This window comes from Sceloporus occidentalis, unplaced genomic scaffold (assembly GCF_023333645.1).
Source record: "Sceloporus occidentalis isolate IW3139 unplaced genomic scaffold, rSceOcc1.0.p SCAF_86, whole genome shotgun sequence".
NCBI lineage: Eukaryota > Metazoa > Chordata > Lepidosauria > Squamata > Phrynosomatidae > Sceloporus > Sceloporus occidentalis.
In genome coordinates, this window is record NW_028317066.1 from 3497036 (window position 1) to 3518329 (window position 21294).

General features: G+C 44.1%; 3 protein-coding genes across 3 annotated transcripts in view; all 3 read right to left on the reverse strand.

Annotated features, from left to right (window-relative positions):
• LOC149285027 (uncharacterized) overlaps positions 1–2375 on the reverse strand; it is a 31489-nt gene extending 29114 nt beyond the window's left edge. Inside the window, exon 1 of the mRNA XM_089495930.1 lies at positions 2357–2375. Coding sequence (XP_089352056.1) covers positions 2357–2375 — 19 coding nt within the window. The remainder of the gene's footprint in view (positions 1–2356) is intronic.
• A 7575-nt stretch (positions 2376–9950) lies between these two features.
• The window catches only part of LOC149285028 (uncharacterized), a 31275-nt gene continuing 19931 nt past the window's right edge, over positions 9951–21294 (reverse strand). Inside the window, exon 3 of the mRNA XM_089495950.1 lies at positions 9951–11853. Coding sequence (XP_089352076.1) covers positions 10797–11853 — 1057 coding nt within the window. The 3' untranslated portion in view covers positions 9951–10796. The remainder of the gene's footprint in view (positions 11854–21294) is intronic.
• On the reverse strand, positions 12191–19943 carry LOC149285029 (zinc finger protein 480-like). Its single transcript, XM_089495882.1, has 4 exons — positions 19682–19943; positions 17338–17458; positions 12311–12454; positions 12191–12198 (listed from the first exon to the last, which is right to left on the reverse strand). The coding sequence occupies exons 1-4, from the start codon at positions 19754–19756 to the stop codon at positions 12191–12193; spliced, it is 348 nt and encodes a 115-aa protein (XP_089352008.1). The 5' UTR covers positions 19757–19943.

Here is a 21294-nt window from a genome sequence, read left to right on the forward strand (position 1 = left end):
GTCTATATTTCTTAAAGTTATTTGGGACAATTTTTACTTGCAAGGTTTAGGATTTCATTTTATGAACTGATTTTACCCTTATTGCTAGGATGCAGTTTACTTATTGTGATTCTTTGTAATACTTGTTTTTACTTCTTTTTTTTTTTTAAGCTGGCCATGTGCCATAATAAATCATTCATTTATTCATTTGTATTATTTTGTAACTCAAGATAAAGAACCTCCAAGGACTTGAATGAAATCTACTGTGTGACTTATTTTTAAGTGTGGACAGTGGTCTGTGTATTGCCAATACCTATATCTAGATATTTGCTTCCATACTCTGCCATGTTATTGTTGAGCTGCATCTGGGAGCGTCACCCTCAGATTGTAGTGTACATTGGATTGTGAACGCAATCGAAATTCAGAGCCAACAAGGACCTGAGAGGCAGTGTGGTCTTTGTCTGAGGTATTTGCATCAAACACACACTGCATTCAATTCGTGTTCATGCCATGCTTTGCCCTCACAGGAAATATTCTAAAGAGCTATAAACCTTTCCGAACCCTCAGTTTCTGCCCTAAGCACCAATTTCAGTATAAATATCAGGCCCAACTTGCTGTGCTTCAGTGTCACTCCAGTTACAGACACTCTGTTTGTTTTCTTGGCTAAGCACCTCAATGCACTCACCAACCCCAATTGTCGCAGGAACTACTGACCTCTCCCGATTCCAACAATTGGAATAAAGCTCTGGATAGGTAATAAATACCTTTAACAAAGCCTTACATCTATTCACTACTCCCACCTTTGCTACCTAGATCTTGTGTGTGCGCATGAACACTTATATATATATAGTATGTGTGTCTGTGTATTTTGCTTTCCCCCTAAATAAATAATATAACTTTATTACAGCCATTTGGCCAGCACAATTACAAAATTCCAATTTAAAACACAACATAGGTTCATGTACAGGCAGATTGGAGAGTATAACCAAATGATAGTTTATAAACAGTAAGGCTAAAAAGTAAGGCTAAAAAGTAAGGATAGGGCTGCACGATCAGGTAAACAGACAACGAGTAGGCTGCCATCACCTCACAAACAGCTCTATCATATTGTGTAATAGAGTACCACATTCAAGACATATTAGTTCAAAACCACAGTCATATCCCCTGTCCAAGCAAGAGCTAAACTACAAAGTGACATTAATCAGATGCAACTGATTGGGGTAACTTCATTAGACTTTAGTCCCCAACTAGGTTAGTTTGATGGTATGGTAAAATACGGCCATACCTCCTCCTTTACAAATTTTACTGTTAAATCAAGCCATCTATACAGATTTTGAGATTATATTATATTACATCTGTTTAACCAACTGTTTACGATTTGCAATGGCAGCTGCAAAGAATTGTGCAACTGCTTGCGTTATAACTTCCTTCTGATCTGCAAGTAGAAAATTGGTATAAAATTGCTCTTGTCTGCCTGGAAACTGCAACACAATTGGTGTTATATATAAAGCACGTATTTCTGTATACAAAGAACAGCCAAAGAGAACATGATTAATATTTTCGATTTCCTCAGAGCCACAAGGACAGTATCTGTGTTCGTAAGGGATCTTTTTAAATCTGCCCTCCAGGACTGCTGATGGTAAGATGTTAAACCTTGCTGACATGAAAGCTCTTCTGAATTTCGGGACATTCAAATTCTCAAAATATTTCGCATATTTGCCAGGTCTACTGGATTCCCTAACAGGATGTAAAGTTAGTTGGCTTATATGAGTCTGGAAATCAATATCCTTGATGCGTTGAGAAATCACAGATTTTGCTTTATCATAGCCTAGTAGAGTTATTTCAGATAGTGAGAGTCCAAGAGATAAGAGTTTCAAGGTCAGTGTCTCCTTCCAAAGACAAAAAGGAGTCTGTTAGAATTAATGGCACTAAACCGATCAGAACAAAAAACATTTTGAGCCATAAATTTAACTTGCATATCCATACACGCGACTCAACAGATAGCATCCCTGTTTCTAGACGGAGAATGGGATTCGAAACACAATTTGGGGCACGTAAAATTGTTCTTAAAATTTTTGCTTGAACTGCCTCGAAGGTTGTAAAGCTACTGAAAGTACAAATCTCAGAACCGTATAATAGTTGTGCTAAGATATTAATAACAAAGACTTGGAGAGCTGCTGGAATGTACTGGCCTCCCTTATTATAATAGAAAGAACATAGAGCTTTAATACTTCTTTGTGTATCCCCTAAATAAAACACAAAAACCTATTTCAAATGCCTCTGACGTACTGTTTGATTCAGGACCTGCTATAGCTGGGCGGGATCCAGAGGTCACTGTTGCCCCAGTAAAACTATCTCGATCTATTGAGCTATGTACCAAATTCCCCTAAAAGCATAGCGCTTGCGGGTGTCCTCCCCAGACTCCAGCATTTTGGGTAACAAAGGGCCTCTGGAATCAACCATGGAGCTAAGCAAGCTCAGGATGGAAAAGAAACATTAGAGAAAAAGCAGGTTTTGTGTCCCCCTTTCTTCCCTTCATAGATATTACTCATAACTGATCATAGAGTTGGAAGAGACCACAAGGGCCATTCAGTCCAACCCCTTGCCATTCAGGAACTCTCAATCAAAGCATCCCCGAAAGATGGTGATCCAGTCTCTGTTTAAAGACCTCCAAGAAGGGAGAGTCCTCTACACTCCGAGGAAGGATTGTGTTCCACTATCAAACAGCCCTTACTGTCAGGAAGTTGCTTTAATTCTATAATTTTAAAGTGGAAACAAAGTGCTCTGACAGTGAATGAAGAAAGGGCCCTCAGTCTTCACAGGAAGGGCAATGGATTCAGGTTCCTTACCCACAAAGGCCACATTCTCATAATTCTCCATCATAACAGAACTGTATGCAAGTTTCTGCTTCTTTGTCAACAGTTTCCATTCCTCCTCGGTGAAATATACTGCTACATCCGCAAAGGTCACCTGCAATAGAAAATAGCCTTATCCAGAGAGTAACTAAGCAAAAGGGGAGGAAAGCACATGGTGCATCGCAAATATTATTTCAACACTTCAGAAATCAGTCCAGGAAATAAACTTTAGATTCTGCAAGAAAGCAAAAAGCTACAGCCTTTGAGATCCAGTTTGTCTCGAATCCTTTCAATATAATATACAATATAATAAACAATATAATAAACAATATAATTTAGACCATTTCTGAGATATTATTGATTGATTGGGATACTGATTAGCCCAACATGTAAAGTACATTTAGTCACCAAGGAATTATAGTGAATTTAGCCATATCTCTCCTAATTTCAAAAACAGTTCTGGGGAGTACTCTGGGCTTCAGGGCCACTGGGCCCATCCCCAATTTATTTTCAGAGAAATTCTTCCATATCCCTCAGCATTTCACAGATGGGGAAAGCAAGACATATGTGGACAAGCAACACCAGAAGGGGTTCAAGATGGCCAATGTTGTTAATGACGAAGATCGCACAAGCGAGGAAGGGCACAGTAGATTGCTTTTGCTTCCGACTCCTAGCAAGGGTAAGACCCTGCCCCTTTCTCTCCTCCCCTCTCCCTCTTTTGAGTTGATGGGCTGCACACGTCTTTTGAACTTGGAACACATTTTGCAGTAACTGAAGTGAACTGAAGAGAAGAGGGAAAGTGGGAGCAGGAGAGAGAAATGGGTCATTTTCAAAGCCCCTAAAAAAATGAGGTGACAGAGGATTAAGCAGGATTCCCTCTGCCAAACTGGGACAGTTGTTCTCCGCTTGCTTTCATGAGCCGGCCCAGCAGTGACCCAGATGAAACTAATAGACAGGATGGCAATTTACCAAAGAGTTGTTGCACCTCGGCAGCCTCTTCTTCTTGGAGCTCAACTCCCTCCGCTTGGCCTCTATGTCAGCCATCAGGTGGGCAGGGGGTTCCTGGTGGGCCTGTGCTTTGGTCACTTCCAGCAAAAGATACTGCAAAGCAGTGTACAAGGGGGCCAAGATGAAGTTCCTGAGAAAAGAGACCAGGGTTAGGCTTGGTTTGGAAAGAAACCCTGCAGCACTCAAAGTCACAAAGATCGGCATCCTGCTGGTGATATACGCAGGTGACATATGCCTCCTTTGGCCCAATTGACAGGTGGGCATCACTTCCTCCCTCTGCACCAAACAAAGCCCCTTGGACCTAGCATAGACTCACAGCAGCTCCCCTACACAACAGTTACTCCATACCTTGTTAGATTAGCTGGGGATCAGGGGATGGGAAATTGGAAAAGGCCCTGGTTATGTCCCCATAGCTAGATGTGAAATGAGGGCATCACCTGCTGAAACCTGCAGAGGTCCCCAGTGGCCCTCACAGGAAAATGTCTTCGTTTTGCTTCTGGCTACAGAAACACAGCTGGATGCATCTCCAATACCTTGCACCCAACACTCCCACCAGGCATGGAATGGTCATGCGGCATGGCTTCCACAACTCTATGGTAATACCTGGGTCATTGAATGGCCAGTTGCAGCCTGATTCCACCTGGAGCAACACTGGAGCATAGAAGGTTCTGCTGGGTCAGGCATGTCTGGCCTGGTGGCCCCTCATTCTCCCAGTGGCCAAACTAGTTGCCGTCCATCCCCCAGAGAGGCCCCCGGTCAGGCAGGGCAGGAAAGGAGCTCTCTCTTCTCTGGTTGCCCCCCTTCCATGGGATCCAGACCTCCTCCCCAATTCCCATGGCAGCCTTCTGCATGCAGAGAAGTCACAATTCAGAGAGTGTCTTTGCCCATGTAGAGATTGCCTATTTTCCACACTATTGCCTGGCCATGTTGGCTTGGGAATGTCCTGTTCTAGCCACATAGATTCATAGAATCATAGAATCGTAGAGTCGGAAGAGACCCCAAGGGCCATCCAGTCTAACCCCATTGTGCCATGCAGGAACTCTCAATCAAAGCATCCCCGACAAATGGCCATCCAGCCTCTGCTTGAAGACCAAGGAAAGAGACTCAACTGCACTCCGAGGAAGGAGTCTGTTCCACTGTCGAACAGCCCTTACTGTCAGGAAGTTTCTCCAAATGTTGAGGTGGAATCTCTATTCCTGGAGCTTGCATCCATTGTTCCGGGTTCTAGTCTCTGGAGCAGCAGAAAACAAGCTTGCTCCCTCCTCAATATGACATCCCTTCAAAAATTTAAACAGATCTATCATATCACCTCTTAACCTTCTCTTCTCTAGGCTGAACATCTCCACCTCTCTAAGTCATTCCTCATAAGGCATGGTTTCCAGACCCTTCACCATTTTAGTCGCCCTCTATGATTCTATGATTTGTATCCCAGGTGGAGAAATTACAGCCCCTGGGCTGAATAAGACCTGTATTTCTTCAATGATCTGATCAATGGCTTCCCCTCATTAGGCCCCCATTTAGACACTGGTGAAAATAATCATTTCATTTTTACAAATGAGACAAATCTCTGAGCTTAACTGCTGTGTTTGTAATATAATAATATAATAATAATACATTTATTTATATACCGCCTTTCCAAAAACATCAAAGCAGTTTAAAAATTGACAATTATAAAATTTGTGTGTTTGTGTGTGTCAGTCATAGCAGGAGCATGAGGTATGTACCTCCTCCCTCTGCTTGCTAAAGCTACACAGAAATTGAGGTATGTACATTTGTGTGCATTGTTTCTGAACAGATCTATTGTCAAAATCACAATTTCTTCACTTTTCCTTGTATATTTTTAAAAAAGAAGCACACTGCTGAATATGTTGCACTTATACAAAAAAAATCTATAAATGTATAGGTTTATGAGTAAAGATTGCATCCTGGATTATGCTCATTTTGGGGAAGTGAAGACCTATGTAAATTCATTATATAAACCCAGTGAAACAAATACCTCACAAAGCCCTAGTAAACAACACGTACACACAGTCCCCACACAAAGGACTCACTGGTGCATTGTGTGTCTGGGGTCTGGAAATCTCACTTCAAACTTCTGGGAAGACAATGCTGCCACAGACTGAATTTGGGGCTTTATTCCTCCAAAGCAAGGTCTCACTCTCTCAGCTGCAACCCTTCCATACAATCCTGGACTGAAGCATTTAAACAGAGGTCCTCTTCCAGCTCCAGGAATAAAATCCTACCTTCAGTACAAATAATAATAATAATAATAATAATAATAATAATGATTTATTTATAGCCCGCCCAATCACAAGGAATCCAGGCGGGTTACAACAGTAAAAATAAAGATAATAAAATAAAATACAATAAATAAATAAAATACAATAAAATTAAAGAGAGCGAAGTGAGTACATTCACAGTTAGGCCTGATGGAAGTTGGGCCTCTCTTTTTCACTCCCTCCCAGGTCTGATGATGATGTCATGGAGGGAGGGCTCTTCTTCTTGAGGCAAGGATTTTATTTTAATTAATTTTAATTTAATTCTTCTCATTAAATTTAAGAGAAGAATTGGTGGACAGAGTGACATAAGTCACAGTAAATGGGGAGTAGAACTAGGTAGGGAAGGCTTGCCGGAAGAGATCCGTTTTAAGAGCCTTCTTAAAGGCTGTAAGAGTAGAAATGTCACGGATCGCCTTCGGCAGGTCATTCCGTAGCTTCGGAGCTGCGATGGAAAAGGCCCTCTGGGTGACTGAAGTTAGCCTAGATTTTATTGGCTGAAGTAGATTTCTCCCCGAGGACCTTAGAGTGCGGGACGGACAGTATGGAAGTAGGCGGTCTCTTAAGTATTCTGGACCCAAGCCATGTAGGGCTTTGAAGGTAATCACCAACACCTTGTACCTTGCCCGGAAACTAATTGGCAGCCAGTGAAGGGATTTCAAAACCGGTGTTATGTGGTCGGTACGACGAGTACCTGTAATTAACCTGGCTGCCATATTTTGTACAAGTTGAAGTTTCTGAACTTGGCACAAGGGTAGCCCCATATACAGCGCATTACAGAAGTCCAATCGAGAGGTGACCAGCGCATGTACAACTGTTTCAAGGTCTCCCTGCTCCAGGAAGGGGCGCAGCTGGCATATCAGCCGAAGCTGATAACAAGTGCTCCTGACTGTCGCATCTACCTGAGCTGTCAGGTGAAGCGACGAGTCAAGGAGCACCCCTAAGCTGCGGACGTGGAATCTCTATTCCTGGAGCTTGCATCCATTGTTCTGGGTTCTAGTCTCTGGAGCAGCAGAAAACAAGCTTGCCCCCTCCTCAATATGACATCCCTTCAAAAATTTAAACAGATCTATCATATCACCTCTTAACCTTCTCTTCTCTAGGCTGAACATCTCCACCTCTCTAAGTCATTCCTCATAAGGCATGGTTTCCAGACCCTTCACCATTTTAGTCGCCCTCTATGATTCTATGATTTGCACAGAGACCGTGCAGCCCCAGGAAGGCCTCTTCCGCAGTCCTTTATGGCCCGAGCTTCCCTGGGTCAGAGTCCGTCTCCTCAGCCGTAGAGAAGGGTTGCTCTGAGTGCGGAGGAGGAGGAGGTCCAAGGGCTGAGGGAGGGAAGGCAGTGGGAAAAGGTCAGTGCCAATGGCCATGGAGGGAAGAAGGTGACAATGCCTAGGAAACTCCTCTGAGTCCCAGCCATTCTAGGAATGAGTGTCAGGAGTGAGTCCAGGGGGCTGAGGGGGTCTCCTTTCCCAAAGAGGGAGGCAAGGACCGGTGGACCCTCACAGTCACAAGCAACACAAAGTTTCTTCCAGAACACAAAATGGTTGCCTCTGCCTCAGCACCTGGCAGTTTGAGGCCTTCAGGGAACCCAAAATGGAGAATGAAATGGCCCCAAAGTCGGAAGGGACTCCAAACAGGATCTCTGACCCTAAACAACACAGAAATGTTTTCCTGATGGCACCCGATGGCTGTGAGAACACAAAAAGTCCCCAAACAGGATTTCCAAACCTTAACAACAGCTAAATATTTTCCTGATGCTATTGAAAGGAGGAACCTGATCCCCTCATTAATTACAATCAATAGTGAAATATATTAATATTAATATCAAGAGTGCCCATCATCCACAACCCAGCTCAGGTCTTGACCGCTCAGGGAGGCCAGTCCAGCAGCAGGTGGCCCTCCATCTGTCCATCCTCCTTTCCCTCTTCATTCCTCCTCTTTTTCCTAGCATCAGCCCCTTTCCCAAGAAGGCTTCATCCGCACTATAGAAATAAGGCACTTTGACACCACTTTAACCGCTCAGTGCTATGGAATCCTGGGATTTTACCTTTGGACACTTAGCCTTCTCTGCCAGAGATCTCTGATGCCACAACAAACTACAAATCCCAGGATTCCACAGGATGGAAACAGGAGAGTTAACACACTTTAGAACTGGATTATTTCTATATTGCAGAGAAAGCCTGGGTCGGATGTAAAAGTCTAATTATGATCCTGTTAAAAATGGTTTTGCTTTTTTAAAATATAAGCAGTTTGTTTTTCTGTCTAATCCTTATTCTTCTTGTTCTTGTTGTTTGTATGTTTGTTTGTTTCATTCTTGGTAATCTGAGTTAATCTGGTCTGTCTCCTTCCTTCTCCCCTGAAAATCTCTTAATAAGGAAACTGGGGAGACTCTTAAAACCTCCCAGTGGAGCCACTTTTGGCTTTTTGGGGGGACTAGCTTCCTCTTAGGAGCCAAAGCCCAATGTTTGTGAAGAAGAAGAAGAAGGATTGTGTTAAAACTATCTTCCTATTTCTGATCCCTGTTAAAACCCATGTTCCCCAGAAGGAGCAGAGCTGTGTAATAAGAAAACTCTCTCAGAAAAGACACACAAAAACACACACAAAGGGACACACTTCCTTTTGGCCCAAGGAGCCTGGCCTCCTTCTGACTCTGGAGCCTCAGGAGAGAAAGAGATGCCTCTGTTCAACTGAGACCTCAGACAAGGTTCTGGAACTTTATTCCCTACAGTCACAAGCAGCACAAAATGGCTGCCAGAAAAAAAGGAGGCAGGGGCTGAGATTCTAGCAAATCAGGGCCAGGGATGGTGGGAAGGACTGGGATTCCAGCCAATCAGGGCCAGGGATGGTGGGAGTGTGCGGACTCCAGCCAATGGCAGCCCTCAGAGTGTCCTCAGGAGGCAATCATGTGTAAAATACATATCATAAAAACATCACAAAGTATAAATTCCAATTACAGCAATTGCAGGGCAGTTATGCTGTTATGACCGGAAGTAAACATATATACAGTTATAATTATATATACACGCTGATGTTGACCAGAACCTGGGGGGTGTATACATGTGCATTCATATGTACTTACATATTTCTCTATGCATTTCCTTATGTTTAAATTGTATGCAAGTAGAAGAGCATATATAAATATATAAATCATATATATATGATCCAACATATATGTGTACATGTGTTTGCATCTCTCTCTCTCTCTCTCTCTCTCTCTATATATATATATATATATATGTATACACACACACACACGTACACATGCACACATTCAGACAGGTATCTATGGGTATGTATAGATGTATCTATGGGTATCGTATGCAAGATGTATAGACTTGAAACATTCCATATATATATAGATGTGTGTGTGTGTAAGCTCTTAAAAGTATAAGTCTGAGTGCACTTAGATAGAGATGCCTCCATATTTATATATATATACACACACATACACACATACAGATGTACAGATGTATATGCACAAACACACATGCCACATCCATCTGTTGTTGTCCATTGTTCTGGTCCGTTGTTCCAGGTGATGCTGGAGAAGAAGCCCTGCCTCCAACGGAACCAGAGGCTGCAGGAGATGACCCAGCCCCCATATTTTAACCCAAACCTTACGGCTGGCAGTGGATAAGAACTCCAAGGCCTGTCTCTTATAGTGGAATCGTAATGGGTTAACAAAGGAAGTGTGTCCCCACTGCTTGGTTAGTTCTCTTTCAGCTTTCAGGGATCAGTGCAGGAGCTCCAGAAGGTGAAATGAGAGATCAGACAACTGTCACCAATCTAGGTGTTCTTCTTTACATCTAGAGTGGTGAGTAAATACAGAATTGGACTATAAAACTTTTAATCAGACACATAAGAGACCAGATCTGGGTTCAAACACTTTGTATGTAACATTTATTCTAACATTAGGGACACTCATTCCAATATATTACATATCAAGAGGCCTCAAATCATGCACACATTCATACAATGCTCATGCACACAAATCTTCCCAGAGGTCCATCAGTTTTCTGAAAGAGCGATGGGTGCCAGTTCCAGCTGATTTTGGCACACTATCACCATGGTTTTGAATATTCCTTTATGTTTTTTATATGTGCATCATTTTTCCTGATGAGTGACGTCTTGTTCCCATTCCGTTCTTGTTCTGGTGCTCTTTACTTCAAGTTGTGTTATACACAGTCCATTCTTCTTTTAGTACATTCGCTTTCATGTCCTTGCATTACGGTGTCTTTATCTTTTGCACATTCAGTTTGAGCTTTTCTTGCTTCTCTGTGCCAGATCCTTCATCTCATCCTTCATCTTCTAATTCTGTCATATTCACACATAACACACCTACCCACCATGCTACATCTTCCTATATGGCAGGGGGTTGGACTAGAAGGTGCTTGTGGTGCCTTACAAAGCCAGAATCCTATAAATCCATGCTTTGTCATCCTGTGTGTTGGAGGTTGGAATACATGGGTCTTGTGGTCCATTCTTATTCTAGAATTCTATAAAAAAAATAAAAACAACTACAACAACAACCCAACACAACACAACAACATACAAAAATCAATAACTTTATGAACAGACAACCCTTAAAAACAAAATCACAAGGGCTTTCTCTTATCACCAATGCATTGAAAATATTTTTCTTGTAATACTTCTTAACAAAAACAGTGTTAGTTCACTGCTGGCATTTATGTGGTTTCTCTCCTGCATGGACTCTCTGATGTATCATTATGTATGACTTCGAAGAGAAACATTTCCCACAATGCTGGCATTTGTATGGCTTCTCTCCTGTGTGGACTCTCTGATGTATCATTATGTATGACTTTGAAGAAAAACATTTCTCACAATGCTGGCATTTGTATGGCTTCTCTCCTGTGTGGCCTCTCTGATGTATCACTAGGTGTGCCTGCTGAGAAAAACATTTCCCACAATGCTGGCATTTGTGTGGCTTCTCTCCTGTGTGGACTCTCTGATGTATCACTCGGTTTGACTTTAATGAAAAACATTTCCCACAATGTTGGCATTTATGTGGCTTCTCTCCTGTGTGGACTCTCTGATGTGTCACTAGGTCTGACTTCTGAGAGAAACCTTTCCCACAATGCTGGCATTTGTGTGGCTTCTCTCCTGTGTGGACTCTCTGATGTGTCACTAGGTTGGGCTTCTGAGAAAAACCTTTCCTACAATGCTGGCATTTGAATGGCTTCTCTCCTGTGTGGACTCTCTGATGTATCAGGAGGTTTGACTTCTGAGAGAAACCTTTCCCACAATGCTGGCATTTGAATGGCTTCACTCCTGTGTGGAGTCTCAGATGTGTCACTAGGTTTGACTTTAAAGGAAAACATTTCCCACAATGCTGGCATTTGTATGGCTTCTCGCCCGTGTGGACTCTCTGATGTGACACTAGGTGTGACTTCTGAGAGAAACCTTTCCCACAATGCTGGCATTTGTGTGGCTTCTCTCCTGTGTGGACTCTATGATGTTTCACTAGGTCTGACTTCTGAGAGAAACCTTTCCCACAATGCTGGCATTTGTGTGGCTTCTCTCCTGTGTGGACTCTCTGATGTTTCACTAGGTCTGACTTCTGAGAGAAACCTTTCCCACAATGCTGGCATTTGTATGGCTTCTCTCCTGTGTGTACTCTCTGATGTTTCACTAGGTCTGACTTCTGAGAGAAACCTTTCCCACAATGCTGGCATTTGTGTGGCTTCTCTCCTGTGTGGACTCTCTGATGTCTCACTAGGTTGGGCTTCTGAGAAAAACCTTTCCTACAATGCTGGCATTTGAATGGCTTCTCTCCTGTGTGGACTCTCTGATGTATCAGGAGGTTTGACTTCTGAGAGAAACCTTTCCCACAATGCTGGCATTTGAATGGCTTCACTCCTGTGTGGAGTCTCAGATGTGTCACTAGGTTTGACTTTAAAGGAAAACCTTTCCCACAATGCTGGCATTTGTATGACTTCTCTCCTGTGTGGACTCTTCGATGCATGACAAGGACTGGCTTATAGGCAAAACATTTCCCACAATGCTGGCATTTGTGTGGCTTCTCTCCTGTGTGGATTCTCAGATGAATCAGGAGGCTTGATGTCTGAGAAAAACCTTTCCCACAATGCTGGCATTTGAATCGCTTCTCTCCTGTGTGGATTCTCAAATGTGTCACTAGGTTTGACTTCCAAGAAAAACATTTCCCACAATGCTGGCATTTGAATGGCTTCTCTCCTGTGTGGCCTCTCTGATGTCTCACAAGGTCTGACTTTGAAGGAAAACATTTACCACAGTGCTGGCATTTATGTGGCCTCTCACATGTATGGACTCTCTCAAGACTGACATGTTCTTCTGAAAAAAAAAAAAAGAACAATGACACACAAGACTGACTCTCTGAATCAAGAGAGGAATGTGTTACCCCAAGATTTAGCCACCTGTTAACCCTTCCCTATTTGATATAAAATTAATAAAGTTGGAGTGGGTGCCCTGAATTTAGCATTTTTGCAGGTATGGATCCCTACTCATAGGAGGTAGCAAAGAAGAGATTGTAGGAGAACCTGCCTTGAGAAAATGAGTGGATTTAGCTGCATGATCCATTTATGTCTGTAGAGGTTGAAGGGATTATGGCTAAGGAATGGGACTGGAAGGAAATAGTCAGAAAAAGGCTCTGAGAATCAGTGTGCTAATCCCTTTTGTCTGAGGTACTTGCACCAATAATAACGATGATGATGATGATTTCTTTATAGCCTGCCCAATCACAAGGAATCCGGGTGGGTTACAACAATAAAAATAAAGAGAATAAAATAAAATACAAAAATAAATACAATACAGTAAAATAAAACAGAGCGACGTGAGTTACAGTAAAATTCACAGTTAGGCCTGATGGAAATTGGGCCTGTCTTTTTCACTCCCTCCTAGGTCTGATGATGACAGTTGGGGTGGAGGGAGGGCTCTTCTTTTTGAGGCCAGAATATAATTTTAATTTAATTTAATTTAATTCTCCTCATTAATTTAAGAGAAGAAGTGATGGACAGAGTGAAGGAAGTCACAGTAAATGGAGAGAGGTTAAACCAAGCCCTCGTTGCATTAAATTTGGTTTCAGACCATTCTTTCCTCACCCAGGAAACATTCTAAAGCAATTTAAACCTTTTCATACCCTCAGTTTCTGCCACTAAGCAACAATTACAGCATAAATATCTGCTCCTAGTGGCTGTTCTTCAGCCTCAGTCCAGTTGCAGGCAGACACTCTGCACCTATTGCATGGGGTAAGAAAGCCAGGTTACCTTCCCAAAGAGAATTTTAATTTGGGCTATGTCCGGGTCCAATCTTATGTAAATCACTGCTGAATCTATTGGCCAAATCCATCCCAGATGTAGCCTGGGTCCGAGGCATGCTCAGCCATCCCCCTCTTTTTTAAGCGGAAGCTTCCAACATTAAAAAATGGCCCTGAAGTGCTGTGGGGATTTTGGCTGAATCCAGGATGGATTTGGCTGGTGGATTCAGCGGAGATTTACATATGATAGGACCCGGATGCAGCCCGAATCAGAATTCAGTTCAGAAAAGTTAAGCTGGCTTTTTTATCCCATGCGATAGGATCCTCTGTTGGTTTACATGGCTAAGCACCTCAATACACTCTCCAACCCCACTTGCCATGGGAGCTACTGACTTCTCTCCCCATTCCGGATTCTCAGCAACTGGGATTGAGATCCATCCAGGCAACATATTACCATTAGCAAAGGCTTACATTTATTCACCACTCCCACCTTTGTTACCTAATTCTCTCTGTGCATGTGTGTTCATTTTGCCTTTCAAATGCCTTTGGAGGTCTGTGTGATTGCAGACCTGCTATAGCTTTGCTGGATCCTGAGGTCACTGTTGCCTCAATCAAACTATATCTCCCCTTTGAGCTAAGTATCTAATTCCCCTAAAAGCATAGCACTTGCAGGTGTCTTCCCCAAACTCCAGCATTTCAGGTAAAAGACCCTAAGCAAGCTCAGGTAGGAAAAAGAAACATTAGAGAAAAAGGAATTTTTGTGTTGCCTTTCCTTTCTTCATAGACATTGTTCATAATTGCTAAATGGAAGCCCTTAATATGTCTGAAAACCAGGGCCTGAACCGATTCTCACCAGTTCAGTTCTTAAAACCTGTCAGGTTGGTGGCTGCCTCCCAATCCCCAAGGCCCCTCTCTTGACCCTTCCCAGAGGTCCTTTCCTGTCCACATACCTCACCTTATTTCCCCTCACCTTCCCACTAGGGCCCTCCGTTCTGGTAGTCAAGGTCTGCTGTCCCAGCCCAGGATTTCCTCTGCCCCATCTAGGATTCGCCCCTTCTCACTCGCTGCCCCTCACTCCTGGAACCTTCTTCCCCCGCGAGCAAGAGCCATCACTTCATTAACCAGCTTCAAAACGGAGCTGAAGACCATCCTGTTCAGAGAAGCGTTCCCAGGCATTGCATAATTGTCACTTGCTATTTGATGTTCTTTTCTTGTCTGTTTTATTGAATCATTTCCAGTATTGCTATGTATTTTATATGTATTATCTTAGTAGACAGGCCCCTTAGCCACCACCACTCCCTTCTCCTTCTGTGTCATGTCTTTTTAGATTGTAAGACAGAGGGCAGGGAACCGTCCAATTAAAAAGATTGTATGTACAGCACTGTGTAAATTTACAGCGCTTTATAAATAAAGGTTAATAATAATAATAATAACAACAACAACAACACAGAGCTAGGCAATCCTGGCTTTGCTCCTGCTTTCCTTTCCTGGCTCCCAGAGACCTGATCCCCTTCCGTTTCTCCCACCACTCTCCAACCTTCCCTCTTGCCTATCCGCACTGCTTCAGCTTTCACCTTCAGCATCTCTTTCCTGCCTTTCTGTTTTTCCCATTCCCTCCATCTCTCTATCACAGACACACATCCACAGCATGTGATGCACAAAAGGGACATTCTGAGTCCCATTTGTTGAGAAAGGCAGGATAATCAATATACAAATAAGTCATTGGGAAAGCAAGAGCAAGGGGGCTGGGACCTGGACTCCAATTTTGGTGAGGGTCAAGTGCCAGCCTTAAGGCATCTATAAGACAGGGATGGCCTAATGTTGGGGATGGGGGGGTCACACTGGCCCTCAGGGGATCTCAGGAGCAACCTAACATTGTATTGTCTGGGGGTGAAATGAAATACTATTTTCTCCTCAGTATCCCACAGCATCCCTTTGGGGAACCAGAGGCCATTTTGCCACTATTGGGCTCTCTCTGAGCCATTGTAGGGCCAAGGGAGGCCTTTTCCCCAAGAAGACTCTCCTGAGCCTGAAAAGCCTGGAAGAAGGGCCAAAAAAGCCAGGAAACTTAGGACCTTTCCAGAAGGGCACCCTAGTACGTACTGTGTACGTACTAGGGTTGCCCAGGGGCATCTTTTTCAGACGCCCCCAACCCTAGTACACACACAGTAGGTACAAAATGGTGGCGCCCATTCTACATGCAGATGGTGATGCCCATTAGGATGTCACGACTGCGCCGCATTCAAACGGAGCGGCATGGACGTGACGTCCTGGTGTCATGAAAGGGCGCTTGTGGCGCCCTTTCCACGGTGCAGGAAGGAACTCCATTTTGGAGCTCCTTCGTTCATTTGTGTCGCTGGTGCAGCCTTTAGAGAGCTGCGCCAGCGATACAAAAGAGAAAGGTGCAGAGTGGCCCCTTTCTCCTTTCCACGCCGCTGTTGGGGTGTCTTTGGGGCTTGAAGCCCCAAGGACACTTTTTCCAGGCCACGGCGTGGAAAAGCGGTGGATTGGGGCCTCAGGGCTGCCGCTGTGGCAGCTGAGGCCCCGATCTGTTGATGAAAGGGGCAGGTACAGGCCACCCCAAAGGGGCAGTCTGTAAACCGCCCTACTGAGGGATGTGCTGAGGAGCATTTGGGGGTGAAAAGCATTTATCTCCATAGTTCCTTCCCACAGAATCCTAGAATTGGCAGTTTAGAATGGGATATTTAGAATCCTTAGAAAGTGGAGAGCAATAGTGCCTCACCAAACTACAAATTCCAAGATTACACAGGATATTGTTATGACAATTAAACTACGTGTGAAAGTAGCTTAGGACTCATAGTAGACCAGAAGTTGAACATGAGGCAGCTAAAAAGGTCAATATGATCCTAGGCTTTATCAATAAAAGTATAGTGTCTAGATCAAGAGAAGTAATAGTGCCACTCTATTCTGCTTTGGTCAGGCCTCACTTGAAATAACCCTGTGTCTAGTTCTTGGCACCACAATTCAAAAAGGATGTTGAGAATCTGGAGAGTATCCAAAGGAGGGCAACCAAAAAGGTGAAGGAACTGAAAACCATCAAGCCCTATGAGAAGTGGCTTAGGAGCTGGCTATATTTATCCAGGAGAAGAGAAGGTTAAGAGTGGATATAATAGCCCTGTTCAAATATTTGAAGAGATGTCACCTTGATGGCTCAAGCTTGCTTTCTCCTATTCCAGAGAAAAGGAGAGGAACAGTGGATGCAAGCCACAGGAAAAGAGATGCCACCTAAAGATTAGGAGGAACTTGCTGACAGTAAGGCCTGTTCGAGAGTGCAATATACTTCCTCTGAACGTGGTGGAGTATCATTATTGTTATTATTGGCCTGGTACAAATGGGCACTTTGTGGCATGCCGGCGGTGATTTTAGGGTTTGGGAGCATGCAGTAACTGCACACTCCCAAAGCCTAATACTTATGGGCAGCACAATCTTGACGCAGCGCCATCCATACGGCGCATGCATCCATGACGTGTCTTGTGTGACGCGTCCAAACAGCACGGCGCATAAGACATATCACCGTGACGCTCCAAGGTGCAAATGGTGCCTTGGTGGCATCACAGGAAGGAGTTCCATTTCTGAGCTCCTTTTGGCTGCAGATCGTTCTTGCAGCCATGAGGTTGCTGCGGCAATGATCCGGAGGAGAAAGGGATAGCCTGTGGCCACCCCTTTCTTCTAATCTGTACTGAGCCATTGTTATTATTATTAAGATTTATTTCTAAAGCGTTCCTTCTTTGGAGATCTTTAAACAAAGGCTGGATGACTATCTGTTGGGGGTGCTTTGAATGTGTATTCCTGCATGGCCAGGGGTTTAACTGGATGGCCCTTGTTGCCTATTCCAACTCTATGATTCCATAATTCTAAAGTAGAAACATAACACCATAACAATGTAGTATGAAAGGACCCTCAGTCTTCACAGGAAGGGCAGTGGAGTCAAGTTCCTTACCCACAGAGGCCACATTCTCATAATTCGCCATCATAACATCGCTGTACAGAAGTCTCTGCTTCTTTGTCAAGAGTTTCCATTCATCCTCGGTGAAATATATCGCCACATCCGCAAAAGTCACCTGCAATAGAAAATAGCCCTGATCCAGAGAGTGACTAATAAAAGGGAAGGAAAGCACATGGTGCATCCCAAATATTATTTCATTACTTCAGAATTTATCCCAGGAAACAAACTTTAAATAATGTTAGCAAGCAAAAAGCTACTGCCTTTGAAATCCAGTTTGTCTCGAATCCTTTGTGAGGCTACAAGCCCCTCTGTTTGGAAGAGAAAACTGAATTTCTCAGGCAGGCTCCATGCTTTTACACAGGAAAACTTGTAGGTGTTGATAAGGTAAAACATGCCAATGCTGTCCCAATTTAAAAGATATTTTAAAACCTTTGTTGAAGGTAGCAACCTCCAATAGTACAGGTCCCATCCATTGGCCTTCTCTTTATCATTCTCCCGTGAAGCCTAAAATGTGGTATATTCACATCCATATAACATATCAGATATCATAGTTTTGTGGATTTGGGATGCTACTGCTATATGGCCAACATGGCTCCCGCTGGATATGTCAATTGTGTGTGTGTTTGTGTAGGATAAAATCTGGGAAGCAAAGCTCTGAATTTCTGACATTCTCTGGGTGTCAATAGGAAGGTCTTTTCACATCATCCTGTTTCCCATCCATTTCCTCCTGGGTTCACCCCACTCCATTTTCTTCCAGAGCCCCCCAGCTCTCTCTCCCCTCCAAGGGACTGACCGGGTCTGTGGCCTTCAAGTATGGCCTCCTTTGGAGGAAATGGTGAGCTAACAGGGAGGGCTGAAGGACAAACTCTGCCAGAGCTGGAGAACCATGGTGGCTGCATTACTGGCTCTGGTCGAAGGTGGGGCAGCCCTTGAGGAGGGTGAGGAATGCCTGGAAAAGACACCCCAGCCCCACCATCACCAGAGGTTAGAAGTCAGGTGCTCTGCCTTCCCTGAGGCCATCTCAGTAGCAAGAGCCCCACAGAGTGAGAGTCCAAAAGGACAGGGGGCTACCTGGGTCTCAGACATTTCCTATCCCTTCTTGTTCCTCCCAGGAATGGTCTATTGCAGTTGCTTGCATGGCCAGAGGAATGTAGCCCATAGCAATGTGTTGTGGCTGGGAAGACCCGTTTCCGTCCCACTGACCACTGGGGCTGAGCTCTGAGGGGGTGAGAAGAGAGGGTCAGGGGGCTGTTGCCAGAGGAAGGGGCACAGACCAGGTTCAATGCTGCAATATCTTTCACACAGTTGGTCTCAAGGGTGCTGCAAAATCCCTCTGCACACAACCACTACATCTTAGAAGTATAACTCACCCAATCATATTTGATTCACTATTTTTCAGTCTGAACCATCAAATGATTTTCATTACCATGATAAGGGCCTGAATCATACTGTTAGTCTCAGCGCAAGAAGACCTATTGATCCCATAGGATTTACAACCATGTGTGGAATAAGCTGAGCTTCACAAGTATTGCAATTTCACATAAGCAAAACTGCCTCTGGTCCTCACCAGAGTAGACCCACTGAATCAGCCGAATTTACCTAACTGTTGAAGAATCATTTAGTAGTTGATTGAATGGGTCTATTCTAGCTCGATATACACAATATATAATATATAAACCAAAGATAAGATATAAACAAAATAATTTAGGCTATGGCTGGGATATTGAGGATAGATTAAGATATTGACTATAACAAAACATATACTATATTTAGCCACCAAAGAATTATAGTGCATTTATCCATTTGTTGCCAAATTTCAGTGGCAAATGTCATATTTAAAAAACAGTTCTGGAGAACGCTGTGGGCTTCAGGGCCACAGCTTAGATCCAGAGATGTTCCCCTATATCCCCCAACATTTCACAGATGGGAAAAGAAAGACACATGTGGACAAACAACACCAGAAGGTGGTCAAGATGGCCAAAGATGTTTATGAGGAAGGTCACAAAAGCAGGGAAGGACACAGCAGTTTGCTTTTGCCTCAGACTCCTAGCAAGGACTCCCTGCTCCCTTCTTTCCTCTTCTCTCCCCACTTTTGAGTTGATGGGGTTCAAAATCCTTGGCACTCATTTTGTAGGAACTGAAGTGAGCTGAGGACAAAGGGGAAAGTGGGAGGAGGAGAACAAAACCGGGACATTTTTGAAAGCCCCTGAAAAAGTGGGGTGGCAGAGGATTTACCAGGACTGTCTCTGCCAAATTGGGAGAGTATGTTCTCCACTTGCTTTCATGAACTGGCCCAGCAGTGAAACACATGACACTAATAACCAGGATGGGGACTCACCGAAGAGTTGTTGTACCTCTGTGGCCCCTTTCTGTTGGAGCGCAACTCCCTCCGCTTGGCCTCTGTGTCGGCCATCAGGTGGGCAGGGGGTTCCTAGTAGTCCTGCACTTGGGTCACTTCCAGAAAGAGAGGCCCCACAGCCGTGTACAAGGAGGCCGAGATGAAGTTCCTGAGAAAAGGGACCAGGGTTAGGATCCGCTTGGCAAGAAGCCTTGCAGCACTCAAAGACACAGAGAACAGCATCCTGCTGGTGACATACACAGGTGACATAAGCCTCTTTTGGGCCGATGCAGAGGTGGGCATCCCAGTGTTCACCAGTGCTTTTCCCCAGCATCAGGCCCTTTCCCAAGAAGGTTGCATCCGCACTATAGAAATAAGTCACTTTGACACTGCTTTAACCACTATGGAATATTGGGATTTTACATTTGGACACTTAGCCTTCTCTGCCAGAGAGCTCTCATGCCACAACAAACTACAAATCCCAGGATTCCATAGGAACGAACCAGGAGAGTTAACACACTTTAGAACTAGATTATTTCTGCAGTGCAGATACAACCTGAGTCGGTTTTAAAAGGGGAGAAGCACCCATGTCTTGTTTTTACCCTCCTAATAATAGTTTTCCTTTTTTTAAAAAAGTAGTTTGTATTTCAGTCTAATCCATATTCTTCTTGTTGTTGTTTGTATGTTTGTTTGTTTCATTCTTGGTAATATGAGTTATTCTGGTCTGCCTCCTTCCTTCTTGTCTGAAAGTCTCTTAATAAGGAAACTGGGGAGACTTTTAAAACCTCCCAAAGGAGCTACTTTTGGCCTTTTTTGGGGGACTAGCCTCCTCTTAGAAGCCAAAGCCAAATGTTTGTGAAGAAGAAGGATAAAGCTTGTATTAAAACTATCTTCCCATTTCTGATCCCTTTTAAAACCAATGTTCCCCAGAAGGAGCAGAGCTGTGTATAAGAAAAGACCCACAAAGAGACACACTTCCTTCCTTTTGGCCCAAGGAGCCTGGCCTCCTTCTGACTCTGGAGCCTCAGGAGAGAAAGAGAGGACTCTGTTCAACTGAGGCCTCAGAGAAGGTTCCAGAACATTATTCCCCACAGTCACAAGAGGCACAAAATGGCTGCTGGAACACAGAATGGCCACCTCCACCTCAGCGCTTGGCAGTTGGAGGCCTCAGCACAGCAGTAAAGCCTACCACTTCCAAGCCTTGTCCCTCTCCTTCCTCCTTGTCTCTCTCTGTCCCTTTCTCACTCTCTGCTTCTCGCTCACTCGTCCGCACACAGAGCTAAATAGAGAGGCAGAAGCTCCTCCCCTTCTTCAGTCTGGCCAATGGGGGCGGAGGAGGTGGAAGACCCCGCCCCCTGCCCCACCCTCACAGGCTCCTCCTGCAGTTAATATGGAAGAAGGCAGGAGGGACTGAGGGACCCTGGAGCCCCAGCCACACAGACACTGGCCAAAGGCACACATTCCCAGAGCCTAAGACCCATGAAATGGCAGCCCTATGCAGGGCAGGACCCTCCTCTTTCTGGGCATGTGGATGCTGGGAGATCCAGTCAAGCAAATACACTGTAAATCCCATTGGAAAGATAAAAGGTTACTACTGCCTTTCAGATCCAGTT

Coding starts and splice junctions, on each gene's coding strand:
- LOC149285029 (XM_089495882.1), bottom strand. CDS start 19,756: ATGGCCGACACAGAGGCCAAGCGGAGGGAGTTGCGCTCCAACAGAAAG. Junction 17,459..19,681: donor AGAGGTACAACAACTCTTCG/GTGAGTCCCCAT, acceptor TTTCTATTGCAG/GTGACTTTTGCGGATGTGGC. Junction 12,455..17,337: donor TGAGAATGTGGCCTCTGTGG/GTAAGGAACTTG, acceptor TTTTTTTTTCAG/AAGAACATGTCAGTCTTGAG.